This window comes from Emydura macquarii, unplaced genomic scaffold (genome assembly GCF_026122565.2).
Source record: "Emydura macquarii macquarii isolate MOO-44397 ecotype Brisbane River unplaced genomic scaffold, CSIRO-AGI_Emac_v2 contig_1483, whole genome shotgun sequence".
Taxonomy (NCBI): Eukaryota; Metazoa; Chordata; order Testudines; family Chelidae; genus Emydura; species Emydura macquarii.
Genome location: NW_027131620.1, coordinates 26,260,086 through 26,274,479, shown reverse-complemented (window position 1 = coordinate 26,274,479; position 14,394 = coordinate 26,260,086). Strand labels below are relative to the sequence as shown.

Below are 14,394 nucleotides of genomic sequence, written 5' to 3'. Positions count from 1 at the left end.
TTCTTGACTGAGTGTTATGCTGAGGTCTAAAAGAAAAACCAAGAGTTTTTGATCAGTCAACTGCTATGTTTTGAAAGAGATCTCTCATCTGGGCAGTGGACCTGATGAAGTCCTCAACTGTTGTTTTAGACTGTTTTAATGAAGATGCCATTCTTAATAGCTTTGCCATTAGGCATGTATCTCAGTAACTATCTTCTTCGGTTTACATTTTTACTGAGCAAGTGGTCCTGCTCACATTTCCGTCGCAACAGTCTAAAGTGTCTGAGAATTCCATCTCTTTTAAACCACTAGAATGTCTGTATGTTCCTGGGCCTCCATTATGTTAAGGGAGGTAGGTATCATACTTTTGCACGTTCAGATAACTTGGTCATTATTTGTATCAGGCCATAGCTTATCTACAAGTTCCCCAATCCCTTGGAGAAATGGAGTTTAACCAAGGAGCCATTCCATCAAGATCCAAAGGTTGTCTATTTATCACACTATGTCTCACAGTTACCATGACCTGACAGGGCTTTACCCTCCCGGAATTGTCAATCCTCATCCAGGACAAAGACAGCATCCATGGCATGCCCTCATGCTGTCTTCATCACATCATTTTGTATCAGTGATATTGCAGGTATGTGTGTTTGTAGCAAAAATGTTCCTTCAGTAAGACTTCTTTTGGGAGAGCAAGATCAGTTACTTCTGTTTTTGACCTGGCATCCAGAGCTGATTTTTCTTTGACAGTTCTGCTGTCTTTTTTTATCTAGAACTCTTCAGCCCACCTTTCTGGGGGTACTACTTGTTAAACTCCCACAAGTGGGAATATGCACAGGCCACTTGAAGAAGAAATGAAGGTTACAGACACCCTGTAACCAGAGTTTTGTGAGATATGCCTCTGCCTGTTCACAGTTTCTGCCTGACTTCCCTATTTCTTCAGAATTCCCAAATTAGAGGAAGGAACTGAGTGCTGGTTGGAGCCACTCCCCCTTTTGTACTCTTGGGACTCTCCAGCATGGGAGGCAGCAGGATGGGGTGAGTGGGCCCCAATGGTCACTGCTTTTGAGAAGGTTCTGGAAGCTCGCGGCACAGGTGCCACGATCCCAGAAGTGAATATGAAGAGGCTCATCTTGAAGAACTCTCTTTGCAGGAAGTAAACTTAATTTTCCTGGTGTTCAGGGCTTTGAGCTGTGGAACACATGGATTTAGCAACCTTTACTGTTTGCAAACCATTTGTTGTGTGTATACATGTGTGATTTATCTTCCTTGCCTATCTTAACCTCAATGAGGTGCTAGGCTTTATAAATGAATGTTTTTAAAACTCTTTGAGATCCTTTCCTGAAAGCAACGATAGAAGTGCATATTGCTATTTAGTATTACTACAGCAAATGAGGTAAAAAAAATCATGAATTTATAGAAGCAGCTTCATCTATAGTTAAATTAGTGTTCGTTAATTTGCTTTTCAATTTATAGTAATTTTCAAATCTTCTTGATATTTCCAGGCCCTTGGACTTGAGACTGAAATTGCTTGTTTGCCTGCAAAAACTAGAACAAAATCATTCTGATATAATGAAGGTAAGCATAATGCCATGTTTATCTGGAACCAGGATCTAATCTCTCAGGATTTTATTCCCACTTTGAAGATATGACTCATTGGGTTTTTCCCCCTCCCTCCAGTGCCATTTGAGGAACTATTTTAAGTGTATTTACATTAAGAATCTCAGGTTATTGGGTTGTTGGAATAACGATATTTAAGTGATATAAAAGTAGGCAAAGAAACATAGAAATAGCAGCTCTGCTTAATGTTTCTGTGCTTGCAGTGGTGGTGTGCAGTTGAGTCCTTTCCAGGTGAAAAAGCTTTTTATCTCTGCAGGTGCCCTTTTAGTACTATCATAGAAGGCACATCTAGAGAGAGCATTAGAGCATAAATACTGAAAAGGGTGCTTGTTCAGAGATACTGAAATTAGATAATAATTTTAGTTGCCTCAGTCTGCTTTACCTAAATAGTTATAATTATGTCTTTACCTTGTGCTTTGGCGCTAGAATGAATGCCCAGATTTATAAAGTATTTACACTTGTATCTTTTACAGTTCATTACTCAAATGTATAATTTTACTTAAAGGTGACCTCTACAAGAAACTTAACAAGTTGGAGTTGATTTTTTTGCTGCTTTGTGTTGTTCAAAGGAAGCCTGAATAATTGTTCCCTGCTTGCTGTCTTTCCTAACCCTCTCGAAATTTTCTTGTTTTTAGAAATACAAACAATGCCAATTCTTCTCTTTCCTTCTGTTGCTGGAGGACTCTTGTCTCAGAAATGTATTGTGGGCTTTTACTTCAATTGACAGAGCAGGTGCATTGACTCTGCAATAAAGACCTCCTTTTTCCCACGTATTAGGAATTTGAGTTAAATAGAAGTCAACAGAAACAAGGTTTTAAGCTATCTCGTTGAAAATCCCTTACCCTCTCGGCTATTTAGCTGTAACTCTTTTAATGCCATAACTTTGCTATTCTCCAGCACTGTGGCATTTTCCAGGATAGATAAGATCTGAAGTTTAATCTTCTTTAAAAAAAAAAAAACCCCCAAAAAAAACACGTTTTGACAACATTTCAGACCTCCTTTATCATAGAGATGAAAGTCCTTTTCCTTTAGTAGGTCATATTTTTAAAAACTTTTAATGCTGTTTGAAATTTTCTAGGTTTTTAATGATCCTATTCACGGCCACATTGAAATACATCCTCTCCTCATTCGAATCATTGATACACCTCAATTTCAGCGCCTCCGATACATTAAACAGCTGGGAGGCACTTACTATGTTTTCCCCGGAGCATCGCACAACCGCTTTGAACATTCCTTGGGGTAAGACAATATTCTCTTGCATATAACTCTCCTTCATTTTCATTTCTTTGCCAAGATTATCTTCCTTTCCACCAATCTGGAGTGATTGTAGGGCTGGGCTGGTGTCTAGTTGGAACTTAAAACTAGCATTTTAGACAATGAGGAAACCACTGTCTGAACTGTTACTTGAGGTTTGTTTCCAGAGATGGGCAACAAAAATTACTAGAGGCTTTGAGAAACTTCTGAGTGTGAAAAGATGATGGGATTGCTTAGTTTAGAGAAGAGAGGATGTGGTAGAGGTAATCATTAATAGTGTAGAGAAGGTAGATCATGCATTAATTCCCTTTTTTCATAACAAGAACGTTGAACATTCATAACAAGAACATGGCAAGGGTTATTCAATGACAGTGAATGACAGATTTAAAATTGATAAAAAGAAATTCTTATGTAATGCATAATTAACCTATGAAACTCATTGCAACAATATATACTTAGGGCCAAGAGGTCAGGAAAATTAAAAAATGGATTAGGTATTCTCGTGGATAATAAGAATATCTACAGTCACATAAAGTAGGATTCATAATAAGGCATATAAACTCATGCTCCAGGGCATAAGCCAGTCAATAACTGATTGTGTTGGGAAGGAACTTCCATAATCAGATTATTCCCTAGTTGTCCACAGTTATTTTTTTTTTTTTTTTTTTTTTTTTTTGCATCGTCTGATGCATCTGGTTATTGGCCACTTTTGGGGTACTGGATTGGATGGACTTCTAGTGTAAGCAATTCCTATGTCTCTCCGGAAGTGGGAGGAGTTGAAGGAAATAAGGGCAGAAATATAAGCAGGAGTAAGCTTGAGCAGGGACTTGAAAATGAGGATAAGGAGTTTGACTTTGTGGTAGATGACAGGAAGCCATTGAAAGGGTTTGTGTTGGAGTTACAGGAGGACGATGACTTTGGTAGCAGCATTTTTGATTGACAAGAGTGGGAAGAGGGGAGAAAAAAAGTCCAAAGAGGAGAGGATTACTGTAATCAAAGTGTATTCGTATGTAGCTGGAATGGAATTCTTGAGGTGTGGACTCCTTGGATGTGAAATCTTTTGTTTGTTTACTTCAAATATTTATTTTTTCATGATGTAGGTTTTTAAAAAGGAAGTAACTAGCTTCCATAACTGGACTGAAATTTAGGTTTTGAGAGTGTTGGTGCTCTCTGCTGCATAGAGCTATGGTTTAGGCAAGGTAGAATTGAATGGCAAGTTTCTCTTGTTTGTTTACTAAACCTCAAACTATTAACTTTATCTCATATTTTCTGCCTGGACTAGGGTAGGCTATCTGGCAGGATGTCTGGTCCGGGCATTACACGAAAGACAGCCAGAGTTGGAGATAAACCAGCGAGATATTCTCTGTGTTCAGATTGCTGGACTTTGTCATGATTTGGGTAAGCAGCACTTTAGAGCAATTATTTGGTAGCTTAAGAGGTTGCTGGGTGTGACGGAATGCACCCATGTATTCACCCCCTACATGCTATTGTAATAATCATTGTACAAGGTATGCCTTGTAAGATAGCATTTAAAAACTCATAATTTGCCGCTCAGTATTGTCCTGATAAAATGTTTGGCAACACTGTGCGAAGTTATAAGATGGGCAGAAGGAACTTTAGTTTAATCTCTTATCTGAAGAACAGTCCCTCTAAAGTTGCTATATCCATTTTTACTCCAGTGTCTGCATTGGTATAGTGAACTTACTGTATTTGAATCTTATTCTCCCATTCTGTGAAGAGCAGCACAATGAAATGAGAGAATCTGAGTTATCACAGTTCCTACTTTTGTTTTTGCTGACAAACATTCAGATTAAGCCTGTACACTCTTTATTTTTAAGGTCATGGACCATTTTCACACATGTTTGATGGAAGATTTATTCCACTTGCTCGACCAGGTCTGAAATGGAAGGTGAGTATTTTACACACAGAACAATATGCAAGTGAAATGTGCCATTTAAATAGTTTTAGAGAGGGAAAGGTAATTCACCTTTAAATATATGGGCAGCCAGTATTGCCTGGTTTTGTGAGCAGACGGTGTTCTAATCTGAGTGACAAGCATATTGACCATGGCTAAATTTCAAAAAAGCTTTCTCTCTTCCAGTCATGGTGATACTTTTGTTCTTTTTATTCTGTCTCATAATATCCAAGCTGAGGGGCAGCAGAGAGAATTTTCTGTTTCTTTCCACATACTCCTGACCATGCTCTCTTCATGAGAGCCTGGGGCAAGAGGGACTGAGAGAAGCCATTTCCCACCAGTTGTCTCCCTGATTTGTGTGTAGGAGAGCTCAGAGACCCTGCTGTTCATGTGCATATACCCCATCTCTTGCACAACGGGAGGAGGAAAATAAAATAAAACAAATCCTGAAAACTTGGTCAAATCATAAAACATGCAGGGAGACTCCAGGAGGCAAGTGTCATTTTGATTACATTGACCAGTTTCAAGTTGGCACAGTCCCTTAATGTATATGGGGTAGTTTTGCCCAGAACCAGATTTTATAGTTATAAATCATTAACTGTAGACAAAGTAGTTATTTCTTTTCAATCTTATTTTGGACTTTACTTTTAAAACACAAAGAAATCTAATATAAAAAAGGTAAAAGGATGTTCAAAATTTAGGTATTGATTTTAAAAATTGGCATGTTTTCTAGTACGGTTAGAAATTTTTTTAAATGTAACGAAAATGTTTCCCTATATTCTCTGTAAGCCTCCTTGTGCTAATACATGAGAAGTAGAAAGAAAACTTGCTATATACAGTATATTTTAACCTAACAGAAAATGAAGTTGGTCAATATCAAAGTTACCTTTCTTAGTATTGTAACTTTCCCAGTATTGAACCTACTGGATATTAAAATACACGCTTAACAGCCTAATAGTCAAAATTTGACATGCATGCAGTGTGGACGAGTTGACATTAGTATGAGAACCTTAACTTTTGATTTTCCTGAAGGCAGCCTGTTCCAGTGACTAGAGCAGGTACTTGAAGTTAGTCTGTTCCCAGCTCAGACATTTGACTTTGGCTAAGTCTGATAGCAGCTTGTGTGTTTTGCTAGAGTAATATTTATACATACTTTCTGCAGCATGAAACTGCCTCTGTTCAGATGTTTGAACACCTGATCACTTCCAATGGGCTAGAAAAAGTCATGGAAGATTATGGTCTTGTCCTGAAAGAAGATGTGGACTTTATCAAGGAGCAAATAGGAGGGCCCCTAGATACAACCCCATCTCGGGGTTTGGTAAGTCAGTTAGCCACTTCTGAGGAAATTGTTTTAAATTCTCTTTATTTTAAGTGAAATGAAAATATTATTTTTGCTGCTATTCTTGTTTTAAGCTGTAACTGTATAGTTTCTGGGATGCTTTCAAGTACTTAAGTTAGGAGGTCAGTCTGAAAAGTTGTTATAACATTATTTTGAGATGCTTGGGTGAAACATGCTGAAAGTGCAGAGTGCATTATTATTTGTGGGTTGTTAGCAGTTGGTGGATTCATTGATGTGCTAGGCACCCGCACCTTCAAGAAGTACGTGTGCTCCAAGAAGTTCAAAATCTAAGGCCAGATAGACAATTAGACAGCTACAGGGAAAGGAAACGAGGCAGTTTTTGTATGCAAGTCAACTTGTTCACAGTAAACAACTTTGTTGAACGGGGTCTTTAATTGGGACTTGAATGTGGACAAGGTAGGGGCCTTGTTGATAAACTTGGAGTTGTATCATGGATAGGGAGCCACATGGAGGTGATTCAGCAAGAGGCTGACAAACAGGTGAAGAAGGCTGGGAATACTGGAGCAGAGGATGCTTGACCAGAGCAAGGGGCAGAGATCTGTGCACCCTTGAAGGTGATGACAAAAAGGAAATTCGATTAAATGGTGATTGGGAAGCCAGTGGAGGGATTTAAAGAAGGGAGTAACATGATTGAATTATGCAAGGAAGGAGAGTTTACAATTATTAATCTTCATAACCCAGCAAAGCAGCTCAGTCTTATCCTGGTATACAGATGGAGGAACAGAAGTACAGCTGTTGAGTGACTTGCCCAGAGTTATACATCCAGTCAATGGCAGAGCTGAAACTAGACTCTAGACATCCTGTCTATCAACATGCTGCTCTGATGACCAGACTGCTCCTTTTAAAGGGAAACTGTTCTAGTAAGAGAGATGCCAATCACTGCAGCAAATTGCAAAGGCTTACACGAAAACTATACATGATAAATGGAAAGCCTCTATATTGACAGATTGATACAAAATAGAATTCAGAGATTCAGCTTTGTTGTGACAAACATTGGAATTTACAGATTTTTATTTGTATTATAGTAATTCCTAGAGGCTACCATCAAGATCAGGATCCCCTTGGTACTAGGCAGTATACAGACTCTGGTGCCTGCCCCAAAGAGCTTATGTTCTAAATAGAAATGACAGACTGATAAATAGACAACATAAGAGCAAACCATTTGTTAGTTGCATTTGCTTTTTTCAGGACCTTTTTACAGAATTTTCAAGTTTCCATATAAGGATAGTATTTGATTAAATTCACAAGAAATACTAATACATGTGGACCATGCATCTTAAAATAACTGACATTCTCTGATTTTTCCAGTGCTTGGTAATGGCTGACTTCTTGAGTGCAGCTGGCCCTAAACTGAAGAGTGCAAATTTTCCAAAATAGTCATTCCTGGCATTTGAACAGTACAGTGAGAATCTCTTTCCCCTTCTTATGATGGGCAGCTTGTGTCTGAGCTTTGTGGAAGCCAGTGGGGACATAATCTGTCATCACTATAAATGTCTATCGAATGGCTTAAAGCTGTAGATTTTCCTTTTTCTTATTTTGGTATAACTTGCAAATAAAGCACTCTTGTAGCTTGCTGTCCATGGTCCATTTAATTGTTTTAGAGAGTTTGCTGCTTAAACACCAGCTCTAGATACTAACGTCACAAGCTTTGTTTCTGAAAGTTAGTTTTATTTCTTTGTGTCTCATTTTCTTCACTAAATCAGTAGTTTTTATATAGTTATATTATCATATGCAAAATCAAAATGTATTCCTCACGTCTATAAATGCATTTTGAAATCACTGCTGACCAAAGGTTAACCTATTCTAACTCAGCTGTTCTGGTTTTCCAGTGGCCATACCGGGGTCGACCAGAAGAGAAAAGCTTCCTTTATGAGATAGTAGCTAACAAAAGAAATGGCATCGATGTTGACAAATGGGATTACTTTGCCAGGTACAAATCTTCCTGCTCTTAGTTTTATTATAATTCTAACAAAACAATCGCTCGGTTCTGCTGCTTGTACTGTGAGTAAAATTTCATTATTGATTGCTTTCAACTCATTCTCTCTGGAATATTTTTAGGGATTGCCATCACTTAGGAATCCAGAACAACTTTGATTATAAGCGCTTCCTTAAATTCGCTCGGGTCTGTGAAGTGAAAAAAAAGAAGCATATCTGTACCCGTGACAAGGTAAACGGCCAGGGGGAGAGCAGAGGATGTTTTCCCCCAAGTCCTTCTGAATGATTGATTGTGCAGTCCTGTGCGGTGCCTAGAGGGATTCTCCTTGTGCATCTTTGAGGCGCTGTGTTGCATTCCTCTGGAAAGAGATGATGATCAGTTGCAACATTGTAAACACTGGTGATCAACCATGGTAGTGATATGAAGTAAGGGGCACTTCATTGGTTGGCCAACTGCCAGCAGTATTCCCTGCAAAGTGCACCTCTACTGCATATTAAGGTTTGAATATTATAAAGTAAGGCCTAGAAAGATATGTTCTGTGTTTCATGTACCAGATGCACACTGTTGTCATGTCATGTTTCTGTCAGCTATAACCTGTGCTATTCTCAATTTGCTGATCAGTGTGATTCCCAGAGAGATGTGAAGGCTCAGTCTTCCAGACCTTAAACAGTGAATTTATTTTGTGGCCACAATAGCAACTTAGTGTCTGTATGATGACTGAATCCAGACTCCTTTTACTAAGTATGATGCTCTCTTCTAGTTCTTTCTGTGTCTAGAAATTCTCATGCATATGTATCAGGTATTGAAGGCTCTGTGCATGCCTTTGTGTTGTTTTCCAGGTTTGGATTTCAAAAATGGGAAATGATCAGTTACGTGTACACACACACACAAAATAATTTAGCTACTTGTCTTTTTCTGCGTACAACTGAGCGGTATTCTGCTGAAACAGTTCTGTATGCTATTTCACCCATCTAACCCAGAATGCTGTGAACTTTGCTGAACTTTGCTTATGTGTTTGCTTATGTGTTATTAGGAAATTAGAATAATGGAAGATTATGATTGGAAGGGCCCTGAGGAAGTCATCTAGTCCAACCCCCTGCTCAGATCAGGACCAACCCCAACTAAATCATCCCAGCCAAGGCTTTGTCAAGCCAGGCCTCAAAAAACTCTAAGGATGGAGATTCCACTACCTCCCTAGATAACCCATTCCAAAGCTTCATCACCATCCTAGTGAAAAAGATTTTCCCTAATATCCAACCTAGACCTCCCCCACTGCAACTTGAGACCATTGCTCCTAGTTCTGTCATCTGCCACCACTGAGACCACCTAGTTCCATCCTCCCTGGAACCCCCTTTGAGGTAGTTGAAGGCTTCTATCAAATCCCCCCTCACTCTTCTCTTCTGCAGACTAAAGAAGCCCAGTTCCCTCAGCCACTCCTCATAAGTCCTGTGTCCCAGCCCACTAATCATTTTCATTGCCCTCCACTGGACTCTGTCCAATTTGTCTACATCCTTCCTGTAATGGAGGACCCAAAACTAGACAGTACTTCAGATGTGGCCTCACCAGTGCAAATAAGGAAATAATCACTTCCCTCGATCTGCTGGCAGTGCTCCTACTAATGCAGCCCAATATGCTGTTAGCCTTATTAGCAACAAGGGTACACTGTTGACTCATATCCAACTTCTTGTCCACTGTAATTCCCAATTCCTTGTCTGCGGATCTGCAGCCAGTTGGTCCCCACCCTACAGCAGTGTATGGGATTCTTCCATCCTAAGTGCAGGACTCTGCACTTGTCCTTGTTGAATCGCATCAGATTTCTTTTGGTGCAATCCTCCAATTTGTCTAGGTCACTCTGTATCCTATCCCTACCTTCCAGGGTATCTACCACTCCCCCCAGCTTAGTGTCACCTGTAAACTTGCTGAGGGTGCAATCCACCCCATCCTCCAGATCATTAATGAACAAGTTGAACAAAACTGGCCTCAGGACCAACCCCTGGGGCACTCTGCTTGTTATTGGCTGCCAACTGGACATTGAGCTGTTGATCACTACTTGTTGAGCCCAATGGTCTAGCCAGCTTTCTATCCACCTTATAGTCTGTTCATCCAACCCATAATTCTTTAACTTGCTGGCAAGAATACTGTGGGAGACTGTATCAAAAGCTTTGCTAAAGTCCAGGTATATCATGTTCTCCACTTTTCCCACATCCACAGAGACAGTCAGTCATCTCTTCATAGAAGGCAATCAGGTTGGTCAGGCATGACTTGCCTTTGGTGAATATGATTCTATGATAATCCATGCTGACTGATCTTGATCACTTTCCTCTCCTCCTCAAAATGGATTCCTTGAGGACCTGCTTCATGATTTTTTTGGGGATCCGTATGTATTGTCCCCAGATACATACCAAATGTCCTATCCAAAGTGTTTTGTGTTTCTGGATTGCTAGACTTCACGGAGCCCCTGTGTGCCTCATCTTCAGGGTGTTGTATGTGCACGTTGCTCTGCATGTTTCTGCAGTGCTGTGAGTCTGAGACTGTCACTGAACTGACAAGCAGGAGCAGCAGATGAAGAGCATCTATTCAGGAGATTAGCAGATAAGCTTACTGGGGTTTCCTCATCTTGTGCCAGACTGGAAAGTTACAAGTACTTTTGGGTAACGGGGTGTCTCAATTTTAAACTGAGCTCACAGCAAACTTCAATTTTCTGGCTTGTGGAACTAGATATACTTATAAATTCATGATGCCAGGGTGGATCCAGAAGTATTATGACTTTTAGTTGAGCAGTCTGCAAGTTGAACAAGTGATCGAGCTCTGATCTTCTGCTTGTCCAGCAACATCGTTATGTTTAGCTTATAATATGGAGATGAAACTCTCTCATTCCTTCTGTCTCCAGAATCTCAGAAATCCTGAAGAGGAGGCAGAGGAGCAGAAAGGAATAAGATTCTACAGTGATGATCCTTTTTGTTGAAAACTTTATAGAACAGAATCAAACTTACACCTAATAAAACATAACATCAAAAATAGATAAAACATTTTAAAAGCGCAAAACTTACTTCCCCTACTACTTCAGTTACTTATGCAACATAGAGCTTGTGAGACCTGGGCATCCCAACTCCAGCGTAAGCTGAGAGCATGCAGGTTATCATTGACACGGGTAAAACGTAGGGGGATTCTGAGAAAACTAGTCTTTTGGAAGTGAGAAGTTGATTTTTAGTAGGTGAAAAGAGTAGCTGGGTTTTGCAATGTTGGAGTAAATCCCAGAGACCTAGGTAGTGGCACTTATAGATACGTGATACTGCAAGTTAAAACATGGCTATTGCCTCCCTGTAAGAGGTTTGTGTTTATGTATATTGTATTATGACGTGCATTTTGTGTTCCTGATGTGCATGCACTATCAGATATTGCAGCGTGCCTCTGAATACTAGCGGGATGTCCAAGGAAGGCAAAAGTATGTTCAGAACCATTCAGTCAGTTTGAATGATAAATTAATCTTCTTTAGTTGAGAGGTTATTTTCCTTAATGTTTGCATATGTCAAGAAGGGTAGCAATAAAAAAATTAATCTGATCTTATTGCTGGCAGTAACCATCTGGCTGAAAAGCAAAATAATTTATAGGTTCAAAGTCATAGTTTACAATGGACTTCCAGCAGAGAGATTTCACACTTTACTGCATGTTCATACTGTCCATTGATCATGACGCAGATCACTTTCTAAAGCATCAAAAATGGAATGAAGCATCAGGCATAAATCTCTCTGTCAAATACAACTTTCAGCAGCAAAGCTCTTTTCTATTGCTTTGTTTAGAATGTAGCATTTGATACCTTCAAAATTATTCTCAAAACGTGTCCTCGTCATTGATCAGTCACCTTTCAATCTCTTTAATCACAACTACAGAAGCTAGAGTGGAAAAAGCACAGTAAAAATGGGGCTACCCCCACATCATTACAGTGCCAGATGTAGAAGCTGCTTATGACTTCAGATGGGTGAAAACCACCCATTCTGTTGTATAATGGAAACTGAATTAAGACAGTTACTTTCTTTGAATACTCAGTGCGGTGTCCAACCAAGTTGAGTCAATATACAAATGAAACGTAACTTCATCTTTTAATGCAGGAGGTTGGAAATCTGTATGACATGTTCCATACACGGAATTGTTTGCACCGCAGAGCTTACCAGCACAAGGTTGGCAACATCATTGAAACAATGTAAGTGTCCATCCTGTATTTTGATTGTTCATGGAGAGTTGCTGAGATGAATGAAAGCCTGCAAAGTTAGGATATCTGTGAAACCACGCATGTTTCTGTGCTTCTGTAAAAGGGACACATGAAGTTTTGTATATGCAGTTTTACAAGACCCTAACCTTTGAGCATGCCTTGGTCATTCATCACACTAAGGTATTCTGGCTATATGGCCTTTTACCTTTTGGTTCTAGATTGAATTTTCTGAAATAACTTGAACTGTTGGATTTTATTTTTTAAATAGAGACGATCTGAACTCAATAGATTTCCAACTACTAGAAATAGTCTTCACGCCTCTGAACTTTAGGAGTCTTAAAATGTTATGCTAAATCCATTTTGGAATATGTAAATAATCAATAAAGTATAAAGTGGTGTAAAATCCAGCTGATTTCCATTGGGTTACTAAAGACTTACTTTTTACGCAAGTGTTTAAAATTCCGCATTATCTTGGTGGTTGTGCTTTTGTTCATAAATATAAATCACAAAAAAATGAAGGTAATAAGAGCTCTCCCCAGTTATTAGCAGATTGATCAAGCCCAGTAATAAAGTAGATGTCCTTTTCTTTCCACCTTTTTGTCCATAAATACCAGATGTCTTTTACCTGTTATAATTTAGGAAGAACCTACTATTTTAGAAAAACTGTCTCTTAAATCATTTTTTGCCATGTGCAATGAGTGAATTGTTATGACATAGATTGATGGACTAATACTTAGAAGTTGGCACCTTACTCAAAAAATGCTTTACCATTCATCCAACTTAGTTATACATGCATGGAACTATTTAGTCATTGCCAAGTGTGTTCTGCTGTGCAGTACATCTACATGATGATAGTCTGAGCATTGGTCACTGACTTCCAGACTCCTACAGTCAACCAAACAGTATCGTCATACATGCAGTCTGAAGTACTGCATAGTGGCAGATTTCTAGTTCATCAGAATTAAGGTTTTTTAGGTGAAAACACTCTACTGTTAAATAACTGACCTTTCCACTTGTTACTGTGTGGTTGCTTGAGCTTCTGCATTGACAAACCCAGTTAAAAGCCTGGTTTAGTCAATGGGAGACATGCAATATTGCAATATAACTGAGTTCTTCTGGCTTCACGCTTGGAATGCTTATTGGCTAATGGTCCTTTATTTGTAAACATATTGTGGCTTTTCATTTTCTCTTTTTAAAACACTATATCCATATGCTATATCTCAAAATAGGATTACAGATGCCTTCCTAAAAGCAGATCCCTACATTAAAATAGAGGGCACTGGAGGAAAACACTACAAGATTTCCACAGCAATGGAGGATATGGAAGCTTACACGAAGCTAACAGGTATATCTTCACTGATGGTGGCAAGTTTACGCCATCTTACATGGGTTTATAAGTAGGCTAGACAAAATTTGATTTTTTTTATTAATCTGGACAGATATTAATGTTTGTTAAGCATTTTTAAGATTTTTATCTATTTAAATTTTCACAGTTATGCAAAATTATGAGGGGGTGGTGTGTGTCAGACAATTATTTAATGACCGTAGACTTTAGGGCTAGTAGGGACCATCATGATCATCTAGTCTGACCTCCTGCACATTGCAGGCCACAGAACCTCAGCCATCCACTCCTGCAATAAGCCTTAACCTCTGACTGAGTTACTGAAGACCTCAGATCTTGATTTAAAGACTTCAAGTTACAGAGAATCCACCATTTACTCTAGTTCAAACCAGTAAATGACCTATACCCTGTGCCGCAAAGGAATGTGAAAAACCAGCAGGGTCTCTTCCACTCTGGCCTGGGGGAAGATTTCTTCCTGACCCCAAATATGGTGATCGGTTAGGCCCTCAGCATGTGGGCAAGACCCACCAGAGGGACACCTAAAGAATTCTCTGTAGTAACAGAGAGCCCTCTCCACCTAGTGTCCTATCTTCAGCTGTTAGAGATATTTGCAAATAGTCATGGATGGGCCATATGCATTGTAGGCAGCCTCATCATGCCACCCCCTCCATAAACTTATCAAGCTCAGTCTTGAAGCCGCTTAGGTTTTTGCCCCCACCACGCCCCTTAGAAGGCTGTTTTAGAATTTCACTCCTGATTGTGAGAAACCTTGTTCTCATTT

General features: G+C 39.3%; 1 protein-coding gene across 1 annotated transcript in view; it reads left to right on the top strand.

Annotated features, from left to right (window-relative positions):
- SAMHD1 (SAM and HD domain containing deoxynucleoside triphosphate triphosphohydrolase 1) overlaps positions 1-14,394 on the top strand; it is a 66,554-nt gene that overhangs the window by 31,314 nt on the left and 20,846 nt on the right. Inside the window, exons 3-11 of the mRNA XM_067554516.1 lie at positions 1,482-1,554; positions 2,675-2,835; positions 4,133-4,248; positions 4,689-4,759; positions 5,928-6,083; positions 7,955-8,055; positions 8,184-8,292; positions 12,171-12,262; positions 13,501-13,616. Coding sequence (XP_067410617.1) covers positions 1,482-1,554; positions 2,675-2,835; positions 4,133-4,248; positions 4,689-4,759; positions 5,928-6,083; positions 7,955-8,055; positions 8,184-8,292; positions 12,171-12,262; positions 13,501-13,616 — 995 coding nt within the window. The remainder of the gene's footprint in view (positions 1-1,481; positions 1,555-2,674; positions 2,836-4,132; positions 4,249-4,688; positions 4,760-5,927; positions 6,084-7,954; positions 8,056-8,183; positions 8,293-12,170; positions 12,263-13,500; positions 13,617-14,394) is intronic.